Below are 27180 nucleotides of genomic sequence, written 5' to 3'. Positions count from 1 at the left end.
TTCTTTTTCAGCATTTTACAATTGAAGACAAAAAAGACTTCCACGCAGGAATGCAAAATCTTAATTTTAATATGAGATTTAGGGATGATCCATTTGCAAGACTGTACATAATATTTTAGAAAAATGCTTAGGTAGGTCATGGAGCAGAAGTTTTATAATGCTGCAGCTGCAGATTATTAAAAAGAGAACTCTGTCTTCCAAAAGAACCACACTGATTTTAATGAAAGGCGCTTTCATATTTAAAATTTGCAATAGCCTTGTAAACTGCTTGAAGCAGCCCACACATAGTAAAAGTAATTATAAGCTTACAGTACACTAGTGGGCTGACATTTCAAAATGCAGACAAAGAGAATTTTGTTTTCTAAAGAAAAAATTTTCCAAAGGCAGGGTTCACAGCATTAAGTACATTCAGGGAAATGGATACAGTGGAAGTGAACATCTTGGTAAGTATGAGACTAGAAGCAAAAAGAGCCAAATGCGCTGATGTGACCATAGCTGGCTAAAATTCTACTTTTGTGAGTGACAGCCAAGGTGTGAACAGAGTGCTTTCCATTAAGCAGGTGCTCAATTGTGTTATCATATTGAACATTTAAGGTGTCAACTTCTCTGTTCACCACTTTTGGGAAGAGAAACACTTTGCAGCTTTACAAATGTATTTTCAGAATGAGATGGTAACACAGCTTTCCTATCCACATAGGTGTGCTATGTTTAGAAATAAGCTCTTTTGCCCTGCTAGTTTCAGATCTATTTATAAACTTACCACAGCTGTCTCAATGTCTCCTGGCGAGGGGCTGATTTCATCAGGGGAAGTTACAGAAGAGCGAGTGGTGCGTGGGGTTCGTGGAGAAGGGAGCGTATCCCATGCATTGTATCCACTTGGAGGTGGAGTTGGCATCTGAACCCCTGAACGTTGGCAGCAGTTCTCCGGATTGGACATCCATGCTTCAAGTAACTTCTCCCTGTCCCAGTCTTCAATAAATATATAGACACAGGAAATTATGCAGGTGACAATGTTAAAAATATATTTTGTAACTACACCCTCAAAAGAATATATAAACCCTCAGCTAGAAAATTCAGAAATAAATTATATTTATCACGGGTTAGTTTAGTTTAACATGTGTAAAGATATGCACTCCGAACATATTTACACTTAAAGAATTATAAATTGTATCTGCATTTTTCAAATTACCCTAGGCTTATAATCTTTCAGAGGGGAGGTGACTGATGCTAAGATACAGGTAAAATTTGCTAGAAGTTTTCTTGAGCTCCTTTGTTGGCACTCTATCTTTAAAATCAGCCAGGGTTAAGACATGCTACTAAATAGATTCCACTGTGTTTCTTTACTAACTTCGGATTTTTAGTAAAATATGAGGCAGTTATATTTGCTGAATTGCCTCTCTTATCCCGAAATCAATTGCTGATTATGAACTAGAAGAGAAATAGGAACAATATTGAAAAACACTTGTAGAAGAAGTGATGTTATTAATTTTCATGGCTGCTATAATAACGTTTCTTTATCTTGGCTCTAACTACATATTTCCGCCTCTTTATTAAAAAAAAAAAAACAACACAAAACCAGAAACCCGAAAAACCCTACCAAAAAACCACTCAACACTTGCAGCCTGTGTCAGTAAATTGATACAATTGTATGATAAAAGAAAGCGTCTTGGATATTACATGTCTGTAAACTATTAAAAATAGTACACAAGAATGATCTTTCCAAGAATTTAAAACATGCTTTTCATATATTAAGCACGAATTAAGTTGAGATTTCACATTATTCTTTTATGAATTTCAAGATTAAATGCAAAAACATTACAATTTGGCATTTGATGTTTCCCCAGTTGTCTAAGGCTTTGTAAGTAGCTCAGTAATTCCCCCTTACCAGGCTGAACCAATGCCTTCACTTCAAATAAAATAGTTTGAATAATTTCTAGTGTATGACTACAGCTACAGGCAAAACAGTTGACTTTCTCATGACTTGTAAATCGTCTGTGCTTTTTTCTCCGCACTGGCCAATTGCTTTAAGTAACTGCTATATCACTAGGGCAACATCAGTAGAATGGCCTTTCCAACACAGACTGATTTCTTCTCAACTTTGAATCCCTGCTTGCTAGATGCTGGCAGACATTTCTCCACAGTTTACATCAACCTCATTGCTTTTGGACTTATTATGGGCTGTGCTGTGAGTTTGAACGCTATTGCCATATTTTTCTTACTCAAAATGTCTGCACAGGTTACAGAATCTGCCTACCCACTTAGTCAAATATTTAGTAATATTTAGCCTTAATGAGAGTAGTCTGAGCATCCAAAATAGCATTCAAATGTTGCACATATTATAAATACATTATAAGTATTAAACACATAATCAATGTTAAAAAGCCATAAATGCAAAGATATGCCTTAAGTATCAGACTGGAACAACTTCATGTTGACTTAATTAAATGTTAAAAGGGATACAAATACCTACTATTGAAAATAATGTAAGAGATGAGTTTCAGGTAGCATACCACCTCATGAAAGTCTGCCAAATTTTGTGGGTTTAAAACGATGTTTTCCTATTTCACTTTTCCCTTTCATTTTCACAAGGAGCACACAAGAAACAGGGTATGGAAGCTTAATCCAGCATTATGGCGACGAGCATGCAAACCATTAACTGCCCGAGTAGTTCCTTTGGCGTACAGCAACAATGCAGATGCTTCAGTAAGCATACGTTTTGAATCACTGAATCAAAACTTAAAGCCTCTGCTGAGTTTCAAAGATACTTTTGTCTGGAGTGAACATACTGAATTCAGTATATCCTCATTCTGACAACCCCAGTTTACATTACACGACAAGAACATAGACTGAATTCAGTGAAATTACACTAGTTACAGATACAAACATGGAAAAGTATACTCTATTAAAAGAGTAACTATAAAAAACCTTTCAAAGGCCATACGCGCTTATGCTTTAAACTCCAAGGCAATTTCCAACCATCTATTACAATGGTCAGACTGCTTTTATTGCAACAAAAAAATAAACAAATAAAAAAATGTTGATCCAGTTTTATACACAAATATATAGTGGCAGAAAACCAATGGTCTGACAAAAATAGATACAATGAAATTGACTTTTTTGACAAATAAAACCATGGAAGTTCTACTTCTGTGCCTCTCACTAAAGTAGGAAAGCTCTGTTTCTCCACACTGCTTCAGTTAAAATCTCTTCCATTGTAATTCCTAGTTTGTATCTCTTTCCTATTGGCTTCCCTGACTGCCTCAATGCTTTCTGACACACCACAGCTGTACTTTCCGAAGTACTTGGGTGAACTGTTTCCTGGTATTTGATGGACTGTTACCTCTTTTACTTGGAAATAAAAAGTAAACATACAACCGCAACTGTGATTTTGCTGAAAATACATTTCTTTAGTCTTCAAGGTTTTGGATTACCATGTGCTCGAAGTAGAGCTTCTGCAGTAAAGAGCGGGGCTTGGAGCATGTCAGCAGATTCCACGATCAGCATATCCTTAAGCCTTCGCAGGTCCTGAAGTCTTAGCCCCTCATACGGCTTTGAAAAGAAGAAAGACAATTTATGTTTAGCAGTATTTTCCAGTTAGCCTCTAATGCCATATTAAAATGAAAGCATTCAAAGCACCGTTAACTGATTATCATCTCAACTGGGAGGTAGTATGTGACAAAATGTATTCACTGTGCAGACCAATGACCATGCAAAGCTATACGGAAAAACAGTAACTGTGCAGTATTTACAGTATGATCTTTGTACATTTCAAAATCTAAAAGACAGTATCTCTAGGGTTCTCCACTAAAATTGAAGGCCATGTTCAAATGATGAACTATCCTAACTGACTCCCTCTCTCAAAAAAAGCTAGATTTCCACAGAATCCAGCTGAATTTTGAAGTGATTAAACCTCAGATGTTGTGGCATGGCAAGAGAATGCCTGACTAGATTTGAACTAAGGATTTCAGAGGAGAGCAAGAGAGAGGTTAATATGCGTTGCATGTAGATTCTCTGACACTAACTTTATACGTGAATTGAGACCCATTAACTTTGCATTGATTTGGGGGAGGACACATCGAGATGTTAGATATTAAGAATGGGTATGTTTGTGAACAGTATCAGGTACCGGTCTTTTAAGGCAATATCTACCCTCACAGAAGTGAAGTCAGTCATGAACAAGGATAGATGAGACATGCATTAGAGGTTCACAGAAACACAGAATGGTTGAGGATGGAAGGGACCTGCAGATGTCATTTGGTCCAACCCTCCCACTCAAGCAGGGTCACCTAGAGCCAGCTGCCCAGGACCGTGTCCAGACAGCTTCTAAATATTTCTAAGGCTGAGGATTCACTGTACATGAAGATGCCAAAACTCTTTTGAGATGCAATGGCCGACCAATAGCCCTACACAGTCAGAGCTGATCATCCAGGTGCCGTCCTGGTCTGGAGCTCCATCCCCTTATTATAGTGTAAAAAAAAAGGCTGAATTAGAAAGACAAAAAGGCAGTATTTTCACAATTCTGAATTAGCTCCAACCAAGGTACTACAGATGCTTACACGTTTTGCACACTCCTTTTTTAAAACTAAGAAAGGAAGAACATGACAGTAAATAATGTATTTGTTAGGGCAAATAATATATTTGTTATTTGCATCTGGAAAATGCCCAACAGGTAGAAAGAGAAAAACAAGTGACAGGATACATGCAGTGAATGGATACAGAAAGCGTATGTAAAAAACTTACTCTCACATACACTGGTTTTATTTATATAAAGGATAGCCAACAAAAGAATTAAAGTATTTGACATAAAACTGCTATGTGCTCAGAACTTATTAGTAACGTGGCCACCAAATGGCAATTGTCTTCACCAATTTGGAGAAGAAAGGACACAGAGCAACAGTAACAGAAAACCACAGTTAAGATTATGCATCATTATTATCTCCTATCTATATTTTTATTTTATGTCGAGCATAGTCCAGGACTCCCCAGTGCTAGATGATATGCACACACATGCATGCATACATACACACATGCAAAGCAATAGACTGGTTCTGTCCTAAGAAGTTTACAATATAAGTAAAAGTCTACTGTGCATAATCGTTTGAGGATAACAGGCAGAAGGCAGAAGAGATGGGGGAGAATGGATACCCTGGGCTCCTAAATGATTTTGTTCTTTTGAGACACTCTAAAAACATATCAATACTTCCTACATTCTAGGTATCATAATAAACTCTGTAAAATGCATCTAAAAGCTTAAACTGAGTCCTACAAGGGCTTCTTCTGTTAGCTAGTCAGTAAAATAAATAGGAACTTCTTGGTATTAGAAACTTTGTGATCGGCAAGAGTAATGGTGCCACAGCCCTGTACTGGGTCTTTGTTCTTTTCGAGAAAGCAAGAGGAGCAGAAGAGAAATGGACTTTTGAGTGTCCTGACCTTTACTTTGATTGCCCAAGTTCAGGGAGTTTCTCTATGTCCTTGCATTGCTGATCATGCATGACTCAGTAAAGGACAATCCGAACATTAATGGCTTGCACTGAAATAAATCTGGGCCGCTTGATTCATAGCATACTGGAATCTGAGTGACCTACTTAATTTCTTACAAAAAAGATCATTTATAAAAACATGTCACAGAGACAGGGATACAAACAGCTGGGTGCCTGAATGATTATAATTGTGCAAATATACTGCAAAAAAATGGAAGCAAATATTAAATCATCTTGACTGAATCTGAACTGCATTTTGAATTAGAATTGTAAAACAAGTAGCTTTCTCAGCACAACAGTACTCAATTCTTGAAGACCACATATATCATAAGAAGAAATGTCTTTTCTGTTAAACCTGCAACATATATGCATATTTAGGAACTAGGATCTTATCCTGAAATGCAGATATGCTCAAAATTATATTTAACTGATCAGGTCTAGGTCAACCACTGGCAAGTATCTCCCTTGAGTAACAGACTATTATATTATGTCAGCTGGAGCATTCCAGACAACCCAGAAGGGGTTTTTGGATGCTGCAGTTTTTAAGAATCCTAATTACATCTTTTTAAGCAATGAGGGAAGTACTTCTTAAGAATTTGTTGAAACTTCAGACTTTTATTTTGTAAAATAATATATGAGCCCACAGAAGAAGCTGAAAGGAAGGGAATTCTAGGCTGGCATCATTAAGCAGCTCAATCTGGAAATTCCAGAGTGAAGGCTTTATACAACAAGCAGCTTTAAAAATGTTAGTGTGTACAATACACAGTCTTTTGCTATAAGGATGTATATCCTTAATAAAAACATACCTCTGCGGTATTACAACTGCTTCAAACGTTGATGACTATATCTGCACTGTCATATACTGTAAAGGATTTTGGTTACAGCTTATCATGCTCAGAGACCTCCTTTAATACTCATTTATGGAGGAACTCTATATTTGCTGTAAAAAAGGCATTGCTCAGTATTAGCATCATGTAACTATATAATGATTTTGGAATATACTACTTGAGTTACTACTGTAACACACTGGTGAGCTTCTCACTACAGATTTCAACACTTTTGTATTCTCAAAAGCCCCTCCTTTTAGCTATTTTCTTCTCAAGTTTTTACCACTAATATTTAGATATCATAAATTATATAGTTTTTTTTTCTCCTGAAAGCACTTTTAATATATAAGCTGATTATTTTAAAGTTCATTTCAAATTATTATTATTTGCTTCACTTTTAAAATATCATTAAAATAGACAAGGGCAAAGTAACTTTCCTACAGTGATGACTATATAATTAAATGGTGTCAAATCAACTCATTTATGGGTGGATGGAGTTCTATAGTTAACGGAGTCATATTAAAAAAAATTATTTATACTCCATGTAATTCATTCAAGTATATACACTATATGTATATAAATGTGTACATATCTCAACTACCTGTTGTCCCCTTCTCTCCTTTCACTTAATAAACCATTCTCTATCTGCAAAGATAAAGTAAATTTTGATCAATTTAGATAACTCTTTATATTTATATTTGTATAATATATATATTTATATGACATCAGTTCTGGAACAGAAGAAAACCATTCCAACTGGTATACACTCACTAAGTCTGTGATACATTGACTAGCAGTGTATTTCTACAGTATGCCATGACCTGTACGTAAAATTAACTAAGAAGTTATATACATTGCTATTGCACAATATATTTCACTGAGTATGACTGAGAGCCAAAACTGTTCTGGATGATCTGCTCTGAAGTGCTGCTCATTCCCAGACGTTTCTTATGTAAGTTTAAAACATTGCATGATGTGACTGAAATGAAGGTGCCTGTTATCTTCCAGGAATACATCACCAAGACAAATATGCTCCCCTGCTAGAATACACATCAAATTAAAAGACTGTACAAATAAAGAAACTGCAAAATCTGTAACAGTCATTTAAAAAACAAGCAGTTACGGTCATATTATTTAGTGTAACTTCAATTAGATTTAAAAGAAAAATATAAACTTTGACTTTATAGAACAGATTTTTATTTTTTTAGATTGTTCATCAACAAAAGAAAAGAATCAAGACAAAGAAGGTCACCCAATATATTCCCCTGGCTTGTTTTCTAATACCTTTTCTACTGCCCACACAACATAGAAGAATCTTTTGCTACAACTGTGTTAAGAGTCACACTTTATACTCCATTCTTAGAATATTTACCATTTCCATTCTATATAGGGTAATGCAGACTATGTATGTGTTGGCACATGGTTTCCTTCCAAACTGTATTTTGTGGAAGCACACTTAACACATGTTTCTGTTTCAAATCTATTCGGGCCAGTTTTCTGTCCGTTATTAACTGCCGTCTCTAATTTGATCACTAAAATGTACTAAAACTAAAGTAAAATAGAAATGTTGCTTTAATGAGGTTTTAAAAGGTTGGGTAACGGTATGACAGAAATGGACTTTATTCAGAAACCCCTTTCGGAGTAAACTGAACTGCTGGAAGATGGACAGGTCTCTGCTGTTGGGTCTACTCAGCAATGTGTATTTCTTGACAGCTTGAGAGCCTCTGTAATCAAAGAAAGGTATGTGTGCAAGTTATTTTTTTCACTATTACTAGTGTTTTGATTCTAAACATGAGCAGTAACGTAACTACTTGGTGAATTTCAATGTGATGAACACCACCAACTGGTTCTCAACATCAGAAACAAAGCTCTGTTATTACTCTGAATATGCATGCTTAATTCAATGACGCTGCATAGAGCACTAAAAACTCTTTTGCTCTGTATGAAAAAGAGGATTATTTTCTGCTGTAAACATGGTAGGTCTGGAAGGGGAAGTATTGGGTACTATGAGTCCAGACAGTACTGTGCATGTCATAAACACCAGAGTTAAGCCCATTTGGTTGTTTTGCTTGGGAAGAAATCTCATTCATGGTTTTCAAATGTTTCATCTTTTCCTCTAACCTTCATTCAAGAGATGAAATTACTTTGAATTGGTGTTCCAAAGTTTTTTAATTCTTCATGAATTACTTTTTTTTACTTTGGAAGGATGTTGAAGGGCATCACTGAACAATTACAATCTAAACACTATGTTAAACAAGCATTTTGCACGCTCACGCCCCTCGGTGTTTAATATTTTTAAAAATGAAATTGAGAGAAAAAAAAATGTAGAGGACCATCTTTGAGGGGCAATTTTGGTGAAGGGTATGTGTTCTGGGGAAGGCTGTTGGATCACCTCTTGTGCCCCATTAAGCCAACAGCTGGAGGGACCACCATAGCCAGTGGTAAGCACAGCTTTCACTGCCCATCCCAGACATCTGCCCACAGACCTCGAGGATGAGAACATGCAGTCATCTGGATTGCAGTTCAGTCCTAGTCTTTCTAAGGCCGGGGTTTTTTCAGGTGGTTTTGGCTACACTGAGGGCTAAGATTGAAAAACAAACTTTTCCTGGCTACGTGCTCTTGGCATCTCTCTTGTGCTAGCACTTGTGCTGTTACAGTTACACAAGAAGTTAAGAGAACTTACCCCACTGAAAAGTCACAAAGAGAGGGGGGTGTGGGGAAGAACCGAGCACATGAAGGCAGAACTGCTCTATGCAAGTGAGGCCCCAAGACCACCAATTTGTGTGCCAAATTCCAGGCTGACATTTTTTGGCTTGTGAATCTTTGGAACATGTGGGAAAGCTGCCCTGGTATGTCAGATGGATCTAGGTTGGCAGGCCTGCCTGCATTTCAGTTCTCATGCTCCACAACTTCGCAAAAAACAAGTCAAATAAGGAACAGAACCGTATCTTTTTAACAGTCGCAGTGAAGTGACCCCAAATTAACACAATTACCTTTTACTCAAGTCTTTTGTAACTACGAAGTCTTTAAACTGATTTTGCTCGGAGCATCTACCTTAAACAGTCGTAAGAGATTATTTTCTTTTGCTGAAAGGCCCGTTCAAGTGGTTCTCAGTTTCCCCACCCTTATTTGTAAGTTCACTATTCTCTTGGCTGTGCTGGTGCATATGCCAGCAAACCCATGGTATAATATAATGACAAAAATTATCCAGCTTAAATAAAAAAATTAAATATTACCACTCTTTTAAAACTTTTTCTTCTTTTAAGCCAAATCATTGCTATGAACCAGCATCAAAATAGTTCTAGTTGTACAACCAAAGGAGCAGTAAACTGCAACTGTGGCAGGAAACTGCAGCAGTCTTTTAAAGTGGTTTTGCCAACAGAGAAAATAGAATTTCAAACTATACTTTTACAACAATTTGGGTGTCTCAATCTGGGAATATTCAGAAAACCTAAAATCAGTTAATTACATTTGGTATTTCAATGTACTATTGAAGTATATTAAACCTCATCTCAAAATCTTTCATTTAGCAATAAACAATTTAATTAAGCTTGCTTTTATTTGCATTTACTCAAGAAAATTGGTCAGAAAATTAATTGACCAGTACAAAGACTTTCAAATAAATGTGACCATGAGCGGTATTTTTCAGGGAAACAGATGATGTGATCTAAGGCTACTCATATAAAAATCTGAATTAATTTTCTTCTGAATGTCATTAGGTCATAAGTGGGCAAAGCTAGTGAAAGGCAAGGCCATGCTACTTTTGAAGGGAACAGCCATACAGAAATCCATTGTCCTTTAACTTACACAGAGTGACTTCGTAGTATTTACTGATTCATATAATTTAATCTATGTATTCTTATTTAAATTTTAGTTAATTAAAATCTGATAATGGATGGGGAAGGGTGCTTCTGCTCAGAATCATTTTGGTCAAACTATCCTTATCAAATCACAGTCTTTATCAGGCATATAGTGTCTCTTACAAAAATTTACTTCAGAATAACAACACCTGTTAGTACCTGTTTTTCATACAAGTTTTGGTATGCAATGGTTTTATAACATGATGCCTGAAGCAAGAAAGTAAATGCACTGCTTTGAAATCCTGCACTACTCGTTTTTTGGTGATATTCAACCCAGTCAGTCTGGGAGGATTCACCAGAACATTTTCCCTGTTGTATCCCACAGATCTTCACCTTTTTAGAATTTCTCCTGCTCTCATTCTTAGACAAAAAGGCATTTGAAGAAATAAAAATATGTAAGAAATGTTTGTTTTAGAGAAACTGTTTCCCAGCTTACTGGTCTTACTGTATTTCCTCCAGACTCAGAGCCTGCAACACTTTCAAGACATTCCATGTAATTAAATGTATGAATAAACCCTCTCTCTAGTTTTGACAATATATGTGTTACGTTCCCCAAGCTTAACTTGAAAGCTATAAAGAGCTGTATTAAAACCAAATGGATTACAAATACACAGTACCAAGTACAGTACCTACCAAAATACTTTGCATAATAATTTTGTCATAATGTAATGGCTACAAATATAAATGTGTAGAATACCCCAAAATTAAAGTATCCTCTGACCTCTTTTTTGTCTAAAGCAGCATATTCAGCTTCAATGCTTTCAGCTTCGGGATCACGTGAAAATACCATTCGAGATTCCAGGTTAAGAGCCAGCTCTTTGTGGTGTTGTTTCTCTGCGCAGTCACATGGGGTATCTTTATTTTCATTTTCTGCAAACAAATCTCCACCATGTTTTACTAGAAGCTGAAAAGTAAAACAGCAAAATAAACAGTTATTAATTACCAACTCTAAAAATACCCTGAAGATTGTCGGTTAAGAGCAGCACAAAAAAACATGAACAAGGAAAACAGAAAGAAGAGAGAAATATAATAGCAATGGTCTTCTGGAAGCAAAGATACGCTATTGTTATTAAATAAATTACTGGTTGCTTTCAAACATGATTATACCTATACCTACCATAACTCCACAGAACCCCAAAATCTCAGAAATATGTTACAAGGCAACACTGTCCAATGTCTCTATTAGGTTTCAAAGATTAAAGTTCTGCTCTACTGCTACAGTCAATACTCCATAGAAAATAAGGGGCCTGAAGTCCTCAAGCATCTGGCAAGATGCAGCTAAAAGCACCTTTAAATATTCTTTATATATGGGTGTAACTCCACCATTATTATCAGCACTGGTATACTGGTGGTGACAGAAAATGAGAGAATCCTTGAGTAGGAAGGATGATGGGGTACCAATTCACAGATTGCACACAATACTACTGGTAGCTCTACTTTATTATTGAGAACATGAGAAAAGTGAAATGAAATAATACTAACTCTAAAAATCCTAATACAGTCTAGTACTGTGCCATTTCACCAACGTTGTCTCTTGCCAATAAACACCCAGACACACAGTCTCTAGCTAATAAACACTAACTGTGCTGCTCTTACTACCTTGCCAACCTTGTCTCTGCTACAAACTAGTCTGATACAAGCAAGGACAACATACGACAGATTTTAAAGGCCAACGGTGGACCATTTTGCTGATTTACCATGACATCTTTGTAACACATGCTAAACTTCTAATGATGGTGCACCCAGTACAATTATTCACTACTAAAATGATTCATCTTATTTCTAAACAAAACTAAAATCTGTAAACATTATCTCGCCTTCAGATCATGATGGCTGTAACACTGTTGTGTATCTTCAGCCAGGATATTCCGAAACTCAGCTTCTAATTTTTATGCTTCTGAAAAAAAAAAAATTTCCCCCAAATGATCTGTTGTCCACATAAAACTTTCAGATCATAATCAGTCACTTCTTACTTTTCAGCCGATTGTATTTCCTTCATCTGTCACTTTAAAATACAGAATGTATTTTACATACCTAGATTCTTTGGAAACTTTTCCCATATTCTCCAAAACAAAAAGAAACGCAAACCTCAAAAACCCACAAGCCAGTACAATAACAAGATTTAGTTAAGAAGATATTAAGTGTCATTAAGTACGACACTGTATTTTATTTCCATAGCAGAGTACCAGGCAGAAATAAAGATAATACTAGGATAATTATCAAGATACCCAGCCTGCAGTTATCTTGTTCTGTCTCAACTTCTTAACATTGCCAAAACTTTGCCGAGTTTCACATTCTGTCTGTATATTTTAAACTCTAACAGAAATTTAACTGAGCCAACTAAGATACCTTCTGAGGAAGAAAAATATTAAATATACTTGAAGGAACACTCCATAGACCTATGCAGCTCAAAATCTAATCCACAAGTTGAGGAATACGCAAATCAACCAGCTTTTAATAATGATGCCATATTTCTCTGGCAGCACTGTTAAAAAGGCTTGTGTCTCTTAAGTAATTAAAAGGATATGGATAATCTAAATAATCACCTTAATAATTTAATTGCAAAAACGCCATTTAATATTCCAAATATGCTGTGACAGAGCAGAATATAGTTGCATAAAATCAAACCTATTCAGCATGAAAGGTAAGTCTTTTTTTCTATTCAGCACTTTCAGGTAAGCACATTAACTTTGCCCAAACTACCTTTAGCAATGGATTCCATACAGCTGTTCTGCTCAGAGGAGAAATTTAACACATGTGAATGGAGTAGTATCAAGACTGCACATTTAACTATCAACTCTGAACAAACCAACTAGTAGCTGGTTCACCCACAAGGGGCTATGTTTGGTTTTTCCTTTCCTTATGTGGGTGTGGTAGGGAAAGGGGAAGATACAATCTTGGGGTTTTCCTAAAAAGTTATGGAAAAATAAGGAGATGATTAAAGAGGACTGCTGCTCTGAAATGAGAGCAACCACCACAAACTGCCAAAAGGTGCTCCTGGAGTTCTAAGTAACCCTCAGTTTACTGGAGAGAGGGAAGACAACTTGACAATTAGGCAATTGTGGGTTTTATATCTTTTTGTTTTGTTAAGATTTTTAATCCTCAAATACTTCCAGGAACAAAAAGATCATTGTTAAATTCCTTCACCAAGCTGTTTCAGGCTTTTCATAATGTAGTGTTCCTGTTCATAATCCTGTTCCTGTTGAAGGAGTTAGGACTACAGACTATACTGGAGGACTTAAGATGTCTTAGAGACTAATCTTAGGATCCAAGGCCTTCTACCCTATGGTAGGGCACATAATGAAGTTTGAACTTGGGGATGTACTCTATGTTTCTAATGTAGAAACCGTGATTAGTTAAGACTACACAACTGCGTCCAAACTCTGGCAAATAGCAATCCATGTGGATCAGACTGTAAATTCTTCTTCAAAGACAAACTGAAGGCAAATTAGAGTCAGGAATGGCTTAGTCAATTGAGCAGTATGTATTGTCATGATAACATAAGCCAGTTTATATAATTAAATGGGGAACTAGTAGTCTAGTAGCTGGATTAGTCTTATGAATCATATCACAGATGGTGAGAAATAGCAAACGATAATTTTATGAAAAAACGCAAATGGTGAACTTGTCATGATGAGTTTAAAACCAACTGATTTTATAGTCTGCGGTTAAAATGTGCAGCCCAGCTCCAGAACCACAATCTACTCCACAACTTATGCTGCAGTGACTGTGATTCTTTCCAACATCATAGCCTGCCCGGATCGGATCTTACTGTGGGACCTCACGAGCTTCACGCTCTTGAAACTGAAACTTCTGAACAACTGTGTCTACCTCTAATACCACTACATAGCCCCATTTGCAGGCATGAAGGCAGAATAATTGAGGCTGAAGACTCATTGCTCAAATCCCTTGTAAATCTGAAGTCTGAGTTACCCGGGAATCTCAAGTGTACAGAAAGATAAATGACGAAAAATAAAGAGTTCATGTGTATAATGTAATTGTTGTGGGGTTCTTGCAGTACATACTGATATGAATCCAACTGTAAACACTTCACAAATCAGTGTAATAGACATAATATTTCACAAATGTGAGCAAGCTTGTAAATACCAGAAATAGAAATATGTTGGAAACTGGTTACTAAACTTTTCTTCTGTTCACCATTTCTCTACCAGACGCAACCCTTTCCATATCAAATAATTTTATGTGTTTTTAAGACTCTTTGTTCAAAGAGGCTGTTAAATGATGAACCCCAGTATCTCCCATTTTCTGATATGACGTGCACATTTGTCCTCTAATGTATAATAATGTTTAAAACCAATTGGATCTTCTTGGGAAAGGCTAAATAGAACAATTGTGACTGAAAATGCCTGTAGCTAGAATTTATCAGACAGCTGAACCAAACAAGTGGCAGTAAAAAAAGAAAACAAGGGAAAAGCACCAGCTTTATGGAATTAATAATTTTTGTTTGTTTAACAAAGCTAAAAAGAATTAAAAGTTGACAATCAACATAAAAGCAGTATTAACATAGACAGCCTGATATTTATTTACAATTCAACCACATCAAAAGAGGCACTCAATCAATCATATAACCATACAAATAAAGAAAGGGTCATTCTAGTTGACAGGAAGAGCCAGGCAACACCTCTATGTCATTCAGTTATCACATACATAATTAGCAGGGTCTGAGCATAACTCAGCTAGCAAAGACTGCACGGTGACTTGGCTCCCTGTAGAGTGTGTATATAATTTCTAGGGACATGTTGAAGACAAACCGCTAGTGTGGAGCTTGAGGAGCTTTAACAACATGGGGCAGACAAAAGAGAAGGTGCAGGCTGTGATACTGGAGGTTAAGCATCAGCTCCTAACAGCAGCATCCTCTAACTCCTTTCAGTACTGAGCAGGGGACCAAAGAGACAGAGGCTTAAGTTACAGCACAGAAAATGGCATAAGGAAGCTCAGTTTCCATTCATTAGAAGCTCAGAAAACTAGGATGACACCAAAAAGCTTTGGTGACCACCTGACCAAAACTGTAACATAATAAAAGTGACATGCTGACCAAGAGCAGAAATACTGCAAGGGCAGAAACCACAAAAATAAAGGAAACTTCAGTCACTGCATCTCTCAAGTACATTGAGAAAATGCTATGCTAATACATGATGCTTAATTAAAATTTCAGACTACATAAGTGACAGAATAATAGACAATAGTTAGCACACAGAGAACCAACTCCTGACTGTCCAGAGTAGTCTACAAGACGTAATTCAAAATGTTATCATCAAAGAAGCACAAAATGTACTTAGATGTACCATTCTTGCAGAAGCAGAAAGAAGACAAATAACCCACTGTCTGCTTTCTAAAAGTGGTACTAAATAAAAGCATGGAAAAAAATTCTAGAAATACCAGAACAATCTGTGAAAGTAGAACAATGGGACAGAATCATATAGGAACTACAAAGCTGAAGCTGTCTCCAGATCTGTGAAGAACAAACTCTGGGAAAGGTAAATGTAAAATCACAATAAAGAAGGCTCTGAATGTTTTTTGAGCAGTATGCCAAGTGCATAACAACTCAGAATAAATAATTTTAAAACATCACACAGTAAATCTGTCAATGTGTTTCTAAAGTTGGTTGCTGGACAAAGTGCAAAAGCAATCTCAAAAAACATAAAGCAGAAAAATGATATGAATTGTTGGGAGTCCAGATTCTCTGTGGATGTACCACACATGCTTTATGAGGACACAAAACTAAGTGTTTCAAATTGAAGTCTCAGCACAAGAGGTCCTGGAAAAACCAATAAACCAAATACTAATATACATACCCAGCACCAGAGGGTACTTATTCATAAGCTCAAATATGAAACTTCTGAACTATTTATTGTAACATGCAACTTAATGCTTAAATCTGTCAAAGCACAAGATTAGAATGTGGCAAAAGTAACACCAATACAAAAATAGCTCCAGAGAAAATCAGGAAGGTACAGGGAAAACATCAGTTTTGACTGGTGACCTGTCTCTGCAGTAAAGTTCCACAGGTGCTGGGACCTGACTGCTTAAGACATGCAGACCTTATCTAGAAACAAAGGTGAATAATGAGGTGATAAACTTCGCTGATGATACTAAGTTAATGTAGTCTTAGAAGTGTAGTCTCAGTAAGCATCAAGTTACAGATAGAAGAAAAATAACCTAAATTGTACAAATAAATACTAAACTGAATAAATTGTTACCATTCAAAACAGAAATCTTGACATAATAATAGACAGACTTATGAAAATGTTAGCTGGTTTTGCAAATGTTAGATGTCTGTTCTTGCGTTCTTTAAACTTAATTACCATCACAATTACATACTAGTATAGTTTAAAAATAAATTTGATGGGAGACTTTCAAAGTCATTATGATTCCCAATTAGTCATTACTATCCACTACTTTCAAAAACATTAAAGTAATTTTAAATTTGTAAAAAGGTAATTATATTTAAGTATGTTAGCACAGATTATGGCATAGTCTAAAAAAACTGGGCACTGTAAATTAAAGACATCAAGCCTGTTCTTGAAACATGGACAGCATTTCCCAGCCTCAGTTACAGAGCAGAACAAAAAGAGCTCCAATTTTCTCTCAGGCAGTTACTTCACTTCTCTTTACACATACAGGTGTGCCTATGCCTACCTTTAAAGCTTTTTCTCTGGTGTTAGAGCCTTGCAATTATTTCCAACTTTTATAAGCCTACACAAGTCTTTGTGCTGAGGAGTTTATGTCATGAAGTTAATGTATATGTAATCAATTTTTTCATTGTTCTCCACAGACAGTGTATGCTTTGGGCTGTTTATCTTTGTAAATTTTCCAATTAATGATAAAAAAGAATTTTAAAATTAATCTAATATACTGCATCATATTTTTTTTCCTGAAACAGCTTGTTGAAACACTGCATGTCATTTACTAATAGCAATATATAAACTTGTGATTATATATGAACATTTACCTCGACACAGGTTTTCATCCCTGAGGCAGCAGCATAGTGCAAAGGTGTATTTTTTTTGTTGTCAACAGCATCAATGGCGGCTCGTTCATATTGTCCTTCATCCAGCTTTGCTCCCTTCCACTTCAGGATCATTTGCAGACAATCTGCTCTTCTGCAGTCATCTTCTGAGGGTCGTGTCAGGCGAGGATGAAGAGCTCCTTCTGAGATCATGATCTGAGGTCCCATACACAGTAAGTGCATAGATGTCTCATTGTGCACATTCCGTTTATTTGGGTTACCATCTCTAACAAAAAGGAAAGTTCTGCAAGGGGGGGGGGACGGACGGGGGGACGGGACAGAAGAAAAATAATTAGCACACAATTCCACTCATTTCCTTGAAAGGGGAAGGGTTTATTGCGACAGCTCTCTTTTCTTCTTGCCAAGATTTTGATTAGCCATGTTAGTGATAAACATTCTTAGTAGGTAATTACTACTGGACAGCTCTCCATTTTTCTTTGGAGTCAAGAGCCAGATCTGGATGAATTACTGAAATATCATTAAATGCCATATATATTTACTCTGTCAGTGTGCAACATAAATTTTAGTTTGAGAAATTATTCCAAAATTCTGTGTTGTGTTGCAATAAAAGTTATTAAGTCACAAGATTGATGAAATGGATACTTGCTTTTTTCTACTGTGTATCCTGAATAGTAAGTAGTGCATTTGGTAGTTTGCAGATACATAATGCCAGAGCGATTTCTTAAAAATTCATTCTTATTTCCTGTATCTTTTGTCAGATGTCAATGCAGTACTTCTTACTTATTGAAAACATAGGAAATATTTTTCCTACTAGCACTGCATGCACTGAGGAAAGACTCTATTTGCTTTTTCACTCCAGAATATATGGAGGTGCAACATAATGCAAACCCTCACCTATGCAGGTAACAGAGGTTGGCAAGAATTTAAGTCTTCTCTTGAATGCTTTAGAGGCAGTTCAAAGTGGACAATATACTGACAAAAAGGATTAGCTTAGGAATGAAAGGGAAATAATAAAACTGACTCCTGGAATCACAACCCTGATTTCTGACAGCTCCTGAGACAAGGCAGCTCTCTGTGCTTCTTGCCAAAAGAAATTACAAAAGTTATAATCCAGTTCTGAAATGGAAGAACCGAGGCTTATCATAAAAGCCCTGTGAATCCAAACTTGCTTTAGCCTTTTGAGGTATACTAAAGTAATTTTTTTATCAAGGCAGAGTGAATGGTAGGAAATGGCAGAGAAGAAAGACCATCTCTTTGTAGGACTGTCATTGGAGACACAGCAGTGGTGAAAGACCAGAGAGGTAGCATCAGGCTAGACCAAAGCATGGCATATGTTCAAGAAGTCACTGCAGAAACACCTGCACTACTCCCATAAGCATCTCACACATAAACCCAGCAGAAGCCGCTGTTCATCTCCTCTCCAGGCTGTTGCCTGACTCTGAACAGTTTTCAAATATGAAAAAACCAGTTATTCAGGAATCCTTAAGTCGATACAGCTTCCACCCTCCCTGCCCTCACCGCTAAAGCTCATTAAAGGGTTTTAATAACTTCCAGTTTAAAACAGGCATCTCAGCCACCTGAAGGCAGGCGCTGCCTGAATACAAAATCAGACCATCTTGCTCTTGGTGAACGGTGGAGAGCAGAACAACTTGATAACCAAACCGACAAAAGAAAACATTATTTACCTCAGTTATTGCCTTATGCTGTGGTTACAAGTCTAAATGCTACCTCCCCTTTCCATCGTCACTGAATACCTCCCACCAGGCACTACACAGTATCCCTTTCTCACTCCCAAAGTTCTCCCATGCTCTGTTCAGGACAAAGAATAATTCTGAAATTATTTCATTAATAAAGAAGGAGGCTATACATGGTGGGTGTGGGATTTCCCTTTCTGAAATTATTAAACAGAGGCTGGGCAAGTATTTCAGTAGAAAAAGCCAGGCACAGCTGATCTGGTCCTGCAATGGAAGGATGTCTTGATGACAGCTGTCTGGTCAGCTGGATTTCTGTCCTTTCTTCCCTCTGAAAAACTCTGAACAGTTAAAAGTTCAAAACGAAACTTACTACTAAAATACTGTTCTTATAAATAAAAGATAACAAGTTATTCAGAGGAAAACATAAAAACAAAACAGGCTCCTCTGTGTCCCATTTTGGCAGGAAGAATGTTCCTTGGAGAAATCTCTCTTTCATTCCATGATAGCTGACATGAAAGATGCATTTGTTAGGAAATACGAATATGCCAAACTTGAGATTAAATATGTTGCGAAAAGTGAAAGCACATTATGTTTGCTTGGGGTTTTTATTGTTTTCAGATAAAAGGGATTTAGCAATACAGACAAAATGCTTCACAGCCAATGACATGAAATAAGACTAATCAGTATCAAACACTACCCAAAATGAATTTGCTTGTTTGAATTAGCTTCAAACCAGTCACCAAATCACCCCCAATGTAGCCTCCAATGCATTTGTAAACTGCAGTATGAGCAGAAAAATGTAAAGTTGTTCATTTTTCAACTCAGAGTCCTTACATCAAGAATAAATGAAGCTTTTTTTTTTAAAAAAAATATTAATCCCTTCTCCCCTGCCCATGGCATTTACTATCCATATGCCTCCTAATGTTTTATCCCAAAACTCTTGCATCTTCCCCAAGAAAAAAAAAAAAGAGATCATAGCACTGGTAAGAAAGAGCCAGCAGCTAAAGATTGTAAAAGACTTCATGTGTGGCCCCTTTTTCAGTCGTTTTTAAAGCTAGGTAACACTAATGTTCAAGTCAGTAAGGCCTAGCTATTTTTACCTGATGCCTATAACAAAGTTTGTAACTGCAGCACACATCTGTTAACTTCAAATTTGCTGTGGAATGAGTAGAGGAGAAAGGATAAGAAGGGGCCAGATCCCTCCTGCAATCACCACAGTGAACTGCAGTGCAGTACCCAGAGTACCAGTTTCCTGCAGAAGCATTCAGCAGGAATCCCTGCGGACACACAACTGAGCAAGTACCGAGATTAAAGGCTTCAACTGGCACCAAGGCACAGCACCAAGCTCGCCGTATGAAGCTAACCGAGACAATTCAGTATTGCAGAGTGTCGACTTTGTCTTTCACAACAAGTGCCTGAACTCTTATTTCAAAGTTTGCACTTAAGACTGTTTAACGTGCTGGATGGCTGCACTAATTAGACCACCATATTTTGACTGTCAGGGGAGTCCTTTGGGTATTCATTAACCACATCTTTTCTTCCTGCTTTGAGTTGCTTTATATTCAACATACTGATTGAATACTACTACTAATATGATTGAATAATACATACTACTTCTCTAATTCAAAGTAAAATGTTACTTTAAAATTCAGTGGAACTGTCTGTGGTTTCTGTATGACACTGACCAAAGGCTTAAGTTTTTTTAATTGCAAGAAGACCTGCACTGTTACTCCTTCCAAATCAGATGAAGTTTCTCTAGTATCTTTAGCTATCTAATCATTACCTTCTAGGCTTGATAATATTATAATGTACATTGCTGTTCTTAATATTTAGCTCTTCATCATCAGTGGAATTCCATACTGTGGTATTCAGCATGGAATAAAGCATGTGATTCCTTCCTGAATCAGATTACAGTGCATCTGATTTCAGAACAGCACAATGTTTTTGTGGTGACCCGTGAAAGACATAAATCACACACTTTGTCTTAAAGATCAGTATTTTACAAACAAAAAAATTCATAACCTCGCTAACCTAACAGCAAGGTTAACTGAATCATATCAATTAAAGAGATCATCCTGCTTGTATTCATCTCCCCCTTTTTATTTTTTTAAAACTTTACTATATTTTTCCCAACAATTCTTTCAAAATTCTCTTTAATAATCCCAAGCTATAGGGACTTCTTTGACTGACTATATGCTGTAACCTATTAGTTTTCCATTACTAAGATTTGTGCAGGTTTATAGAAGAACCTTTGCAGAAGACAAAAATGCTGAATAGATACAAATGCTCTCCCATAGCTCAAGGTAGGCATTTCACCTTATCCGGAACAGTTCAGTTATGAGATAGTTCTGCCCTAGGCTGAAACTGTGCATAAAAGTAGAATTTGAAGGCTGTCAAACCAGTACCCCCTTTTAAACCCAATATTACTCTCCAAAGCATTAAACAACAGTTTAAAGGGTAATTTTAGTAGTGACTATTAATTATTATAATATTATATATTTTATATATATTAACTATTAGTATAAATTTTTCCATCATAAAATTAGGCTTTTGTGGGGAAAACCCCAATAAAACTCTTGTTTTAAAAAGTTACATATATACTAATCTAAAATGAGAAGTGCTTACAGCCTGCCTGCTTGCAGACTCTCTGTTAAACAAATAGAAAGGTACTTTTCTGTACTAACCAAATGATGAAAAAATCTAGGATGGATTTAAATCTTTAGAAGTGTCATTGTGCGGTCTTACTATTGCTTCATAGCACAAAGAATATCCCTACTCAAATAAATCTATCAGCAAGGTAGATTTTAAACTCTTGCAGCAAGAAGTATCAGCAATTTTTTTTTTCCAAGAGAGAAATGCAAAAAACCTCCCTAGGAAGTTATTCCCTTGCCTAAATGCAACATTTGTCCTTCTGTCAGAGTTATCTGTTAAAAAAATTGTCCAACTATCTCTAAATACGTTGAAATCTTCAGTAAAAACCATATGCAAATTTTCAAGAACGATTTGTGGGATTTATAAAAAACACTGTTGGGCTTGGGGGAAAACTAGGCTTGATTACTTCTTGTTTCTCACTCAATATCTCTGTCTCATAAATGAGTATGACAAACACCAGAGCTGCCAAAGGCAACCAGCACCTTGCTCTGGACACATAAATAGGCTTCAAAATGCCAAGTATCCCCCCTTTTTCTCTCCTTAATCTCTTGCAAAAGTGAAAGGATCAGCTCTTCAGTGTAAGGGGAAGTCACATCAACACTGAAAAGCCCAGCTGAAGCCATGACTTGAAGTTCAAATGCTAATATAGTGTCCAAAAAAGGATAAATTAATACATTTTACATCCACAAATTCATTATTCAACAGGGATCCATTTCTACCAGTGGTATCTGGCATGTAAGACTTCAACAGAGCAGTGCTATAAACTCCTGCAATTTGGCTCACAACTTCAGAGGTATAAAAAGCTAAATGTCTGGAAATGTACCGATAGAGTGAAAATATGCATTGCCTATGGGAAATACCACTTAACCACAAGGCAGCCAGACTTTACTCTAGTTGTAGTTTCCAGATTTTGCTTCAAGCTATAGTTCTTTGCAGAATCCAAACCTGAGGTGACAAAAGCATCAAAAAGTACTGGTAAAAGTGACAAAAAAGAAAGGGCTGTAATATTCACACCTGCAGAAAAAGCAGCAAGAGATTCAAGATCACAAGGCTGTGAACTTGAATAATAAACAGCTGGCACATTCCCTCACTCCAGGAAGATAACATCAACAGAAGCGTTTCTTCAGGTTTTAATAAAATTTTGCATGTCTGGGGCACGAAAACCACCATATTTACAGTCTCTTTGTCTCTCTAAACAAATGCTATATACATGCGTACACATGTATATATATGTATGCATATAAAAACATACAAAAATGTACCTAGGTACAGAAAGCCAGAACAAAAATAAAAACTAGTGTAAAATGAAATTATAAAGGTAGTTCTGACAGCTGGAGACTAAAACAAGTCTGAATCTGCTCAAAGACAGTAAAACTTACTGACTTTTGAATGGAAACTTATGTAAAATATATATAAACTATACAGAAAATTGCAGTGTTGCTTTAAGCAATATAAGAACAGTACCATAAAAAGTTGAGCTGCAGCAGTGAGATAAAAATAATCTGCACAGGGTTACCTTTCACAACATCCCCTCTGGTCCTTGGGTTAGATAGCCTGTGTAAGTCCAGCTTGCTATTAAAAATAAAAAAGTTACACTGCATGCTGCAGTGCAGACATAAACCCAAAGCTCATAGCTTTCTGAGCATTAAGGGACATACAGGTAAGCCATGAGTTAAAACAACATACAGAAGAGCCAAGCCCTGTTACACAGTAATTTCAAACTCAAATGCAATGAATTAATTCCTACAATTATTGAACCATTCAGCTTCCAACACAATAGGTCAATACTGATGCATTAAAACTTGAATAATCACAGTTATTTCATTAATTCAAAGTACTTTCCCCTGAAAATGTACTGTAACAATACCACCAGTTACTAGCAAGCACTTCAAGAAATCTTTTTAGTTGGCTGTACAGAAGTATGAGCTGGTTTAAATAATTTTGTGCAGAGTATTATTATTTACCCGATGTTGAAAGCTGTATCTACTAAAAGTAATTATTGATATTTTTATTCATTATATAGTGGTAGAAAGTTATTTATTAGTACTTACAGTTTCTTCTCTGTTTCATTAAGATTCTCAGGCATCTCTTACAGCCCAGGAATCTTTTGAATACAGTAAAAACTGGGGCAGGTGACAGTGACTATTTCTATTCTAACATAAGGAATCTGCTGACAGATCGTTAACTATTTATCAAAGAAAAAACACAGACTACTATCCTGACTTTTTGTAAGCCTTAAATTCAGTTGGCCCCTTGCCTAAGAACTGTTAGGAACACCACCAGAATTACCATAGTAGTAATATCCTGCTATAGTAAGGAGTGAAGTTATACCAGTGGTGAGTTGAGCTAACAGCAAAGGGAGCATCTAAGAGGCTGTCAATGATACCGTCTCCACTGCTGACGGAAGTCTGCGAAGAGCTAATTCTTCTCAAATTTGAAGTCTTCACAGACATTTCATGATCCCTTACGTCAAGTACTCCACTTTGGCCTCCAGTTCTGTATTTTTCCTAAACAGAAATGGCTCCCATTTGTTTCCATTCATATGATACCTAGTAAGTACAGTACATCTGGCAAAATGGGTTAAATCAATTTCCTGAGTACTCAAACAATTTCTGCTGATCTTCAGATAAAATCACCAATTTGAGAACCAAGTCCAGAATATGGCACATATGAATCCTGTCTTTACTTAGAGCAATCTAAGGTTCAAACAGAAATCGTTGACTCTGCCAACATACACTCTTCTGGGCCTCATGTTCAGTACAAAAATACTGCCTAGAACACAAGCACTGTCCTCACTCTCTCCTAAACCGGCTCTAAAAAGCCTTACAATCTTTTTCACTCTATTGCTGTCATTTCACCTATGTTTTCCCAAAACAGCTTGTTTCCGAAAGACTACTAAAGTGACTAAAGGTTGACCAGCACCTGGGTCTGAGTGCCAGTTCTGGACTGACTCATGTTAACATAGCAACCCATCACCTAAAGACACCTAAGCAAGGTCTTGAGATATAATACACATCAAGAACTTGATATTCTCTTTACTGAAAAGATACAAATAGGTGGAAAGGTTTCTTTGGTTTAGTGGTTTTGTGTCAGCTAATATGATTAAGTACAACCTTCTGTACGTGGATAGCAATCTTTGGCATGATAAAACACAAAAAAATACCCAAGACGGACAATGTGCAGGAGTGGCAAAGGGATACAATTGAATTGTGGAGCACAGATCCAAAGATGATGCACACTACAAGCCAGGAACAGAAAACTTGGTTAATCCTTACATTTGTTACACTGTAGGCCAAAAATAGCATGCTTTATATATGGTTCCTGTGCCTGTTAGGAGGAACAGCAACACTGAAACACAGAATTAAACCATTCCTGATGCAAAAAGGTATCAACAACATCCTTAAGTTATCCTTAACCAGAAAACTACTGCTTTTATTTATGAATGACTTGAGCTTAGCCTTCCCTTGGACAGTCAGGAATACAATTTCCATGATCCCATGTCACTTCTGGCTTTTATTTCAATATTCTGAGTCAGATTTCAACAGAAAAAGAGCTGAGTGCCAAATTAGAAGCAGCTTCCACTGGAGCTGTCTGCTTACCAGCAGCTTTTGTGACTAAATGTCTTCTGTAAGACAGAATCTGTGTGATTTTCATCTGTCTCTGGCCCTTCTTCTATACACTTCTTCGTAGCTAGAACCAATTCTCAAATTTAGGTGTCATCCTTCCATCCTTCCCTCCTTTGAACAGTTTTTTCTGAAAAGACACTGAATTCTCTTCTCATATAACTGTGAGACTATTATTTTTAGATTGGTTTCAAACAAATGTCAGATGAAATTAAAAGCATGAAAGTACCAACAAGTGGGTTCATCTTCATCATTTAAACACATATTGTATTTCCACGAAAGGACCATTATCTACATATCAGCCTGTAAATCACCTAGCAGTGTATGACATCTAGTGTTGATATTATTTATACAGCAATAATGATGAAATTTCAGAGAATACACTAACAGGTTTTGCATCATTTCTGTTCTATTTTTAAAGCTATGAATTTATTCCAGAGATTGTCTCATCTTCCTCTGTGTCTCCCTCCAGAAACGTTATTTCAGCCTGTATGTTGCTTGATACTTGATGACACTAAATTTTATTTTCCTTAAATGTCTCAATGAAGTAATTTTATTACATTTAAATTGAAAAAAAATTACAAATTTAAAAATTCAAATAAGTCACAGTCTATATTTTGGCCAAAAGGTACATTGGGTTTATATACAATGTCACTGATTATTTTAGCTGGATATTACATTTAGCTGTATGAGTTAATTAGTTATTTCTGATAAATCTACTTCTGTTTATCAGAAACTGCAAGTCTCTCAGTCATTATTCTGGTAACTACTGAACCAACATTCTCTGGTAAGGAAGCCACGTGTGCCTCTAACCCCAGGGCCATTTGTTAAGTTAAACCATGTGACACAATGATTCAGCAGTTACCAATCAACTCCACAGAGTCACAAACTCCACCTGGTAACAAAATTAGTAGAAATAAAGATTCAGTCATCTTGGCTGGCAAGGACCACAGCTGTACTCCTCTACAAACCAAATATAATTTTACTTTGCCTGTGGTAAAATGTTCACAAGGGTTCTACTAAGGAGAACAGACAACACACATTAAAAAATCTTTAATAGTGTACTGCATTAATGTGTCTCATCTCACCAGTCACTAACAAAGCGATCTTATTCTGCAGTACCCTATTTCCAAGGAAAGAAAAAGATGAACAATGTGGGGAATAGGTGATCATTTTAGTATAAGCATTTAAATGGCACCTAAACATGCAAGAAGAGCACAGCAGCCTAAGGCTCCTGCTTTCCTAAGCAGGAAAACTTAGTAGTAAGAAGCAGCAGTAACTCTACGCGTTCAATGGTGGCACCTGTGACTGGAAAGCAAGGCTGTGTTGTAACTTACAAACTCTGCAGGCATCACATATATTCAGCCTATTAAGGTTAATATAATCGGAAAACATCTATAAAAAGGTCAGTTTAAGGGCTAAAAACATAGTAGCTGACTGGCATTTGAGCTTTGCTTGTATGTCAGACTACTATTAAGATAAAGCCTACCCACCATTTTGTCTTGTGAGGAAGTCATGAGGAGCACCAGGGAAGCCACCTTGGGAGGGCTCACATCTAGTTAGTGAGAGCAGCTGCTAAACAAGATTTTGAGCTTTAGAGAAAAAACCCCAATGGAGTAAGTCAGATAAGGGTTTGAGTTTTTAAACCTGCTTTAGCTGTACTCTGGTAGACAATGCCCAACTGGGTGACAGCCTTTGAGAAACCTAGCAAACACTAGTGCTGCTACTTCACACCTGTAGCTGCTCCTCTAAATGTTCCTACTCTTTTCTGTCTTTGGCAGTTTTCTCTAGCGAGGATTCAGCCACAGTAAGGAGTTGCTCAATTTTACCATTCCTCCATTCCCTTGAATGCTTTTGAGACTAGGTATCATGAAAATGACCTTATAAATGACTGTTTTCTACCATTGTCACATGCTCTGCTACTGAAGTCATGGGCATTTCAATCCACTTGGTCCTCTTGCTTCTTTATGAACATTCTCACAAAGCCTGGTCAGATCACGTGCTTCACATATTGTTCTCTTACATCAGATCAAAAAACTCCCTTCAGTGATTC

At 36.6% G+C, this 27180-nt stretch overlaps 1 protein-coding gene across 5 annotated transcripts in view; it reads right to left on the bottom strand.

The window, feature by feature from the left end:
- The window catches only part of ANKIB1 (ankyrin repeat and IBR domain containing 1), a 91261-nt gene that overhangs the window by 25763 nt on the left and 38318 nt on the right, over positions 1 to 27180 (bottom strand). For all 5 annotated transcript variants that reach the window (XM_080383606.1, XM_080383610.1, XM_080383609.1 and 2 more), the window contains exons 3-6: positions 17141 to 17441; positions 10889 to 11071; positions 3432 to 3549; positions 761 to 969 (exon numbers count right to left, since the gene is read on the bottom strand). In XM_080383606.1, coding sequence (XP_080239732.1) covers positions 761 to 969; positions 3432 to 3549; positions 10889 to 11071; positions 17141 to 17441 — 811 coding nt within the window. The remainder of the gene's footprint in view (positions 1 to 760; positions 970 to 3431; positions 3550 to 10888; positions 11072 to 17140; positions 17442 to 27180) is intronic.

Source organism: Falco punctatus (assembly GCF_963210335.1).
Source record: "Falco punctatus genome assembly, chromosome: 4".
NCBI classification, from domain to species: Eukaryota; Metazoa; Chordata; class Aves; order Falconiformes; family Falconidae; genus Falco; species Falco punctatus.
The sequence above is the reverse complement of the archived record's forward strand: the minus strand, read 5'-3'. Positions and strand labels throughout refer to the sequence as shown.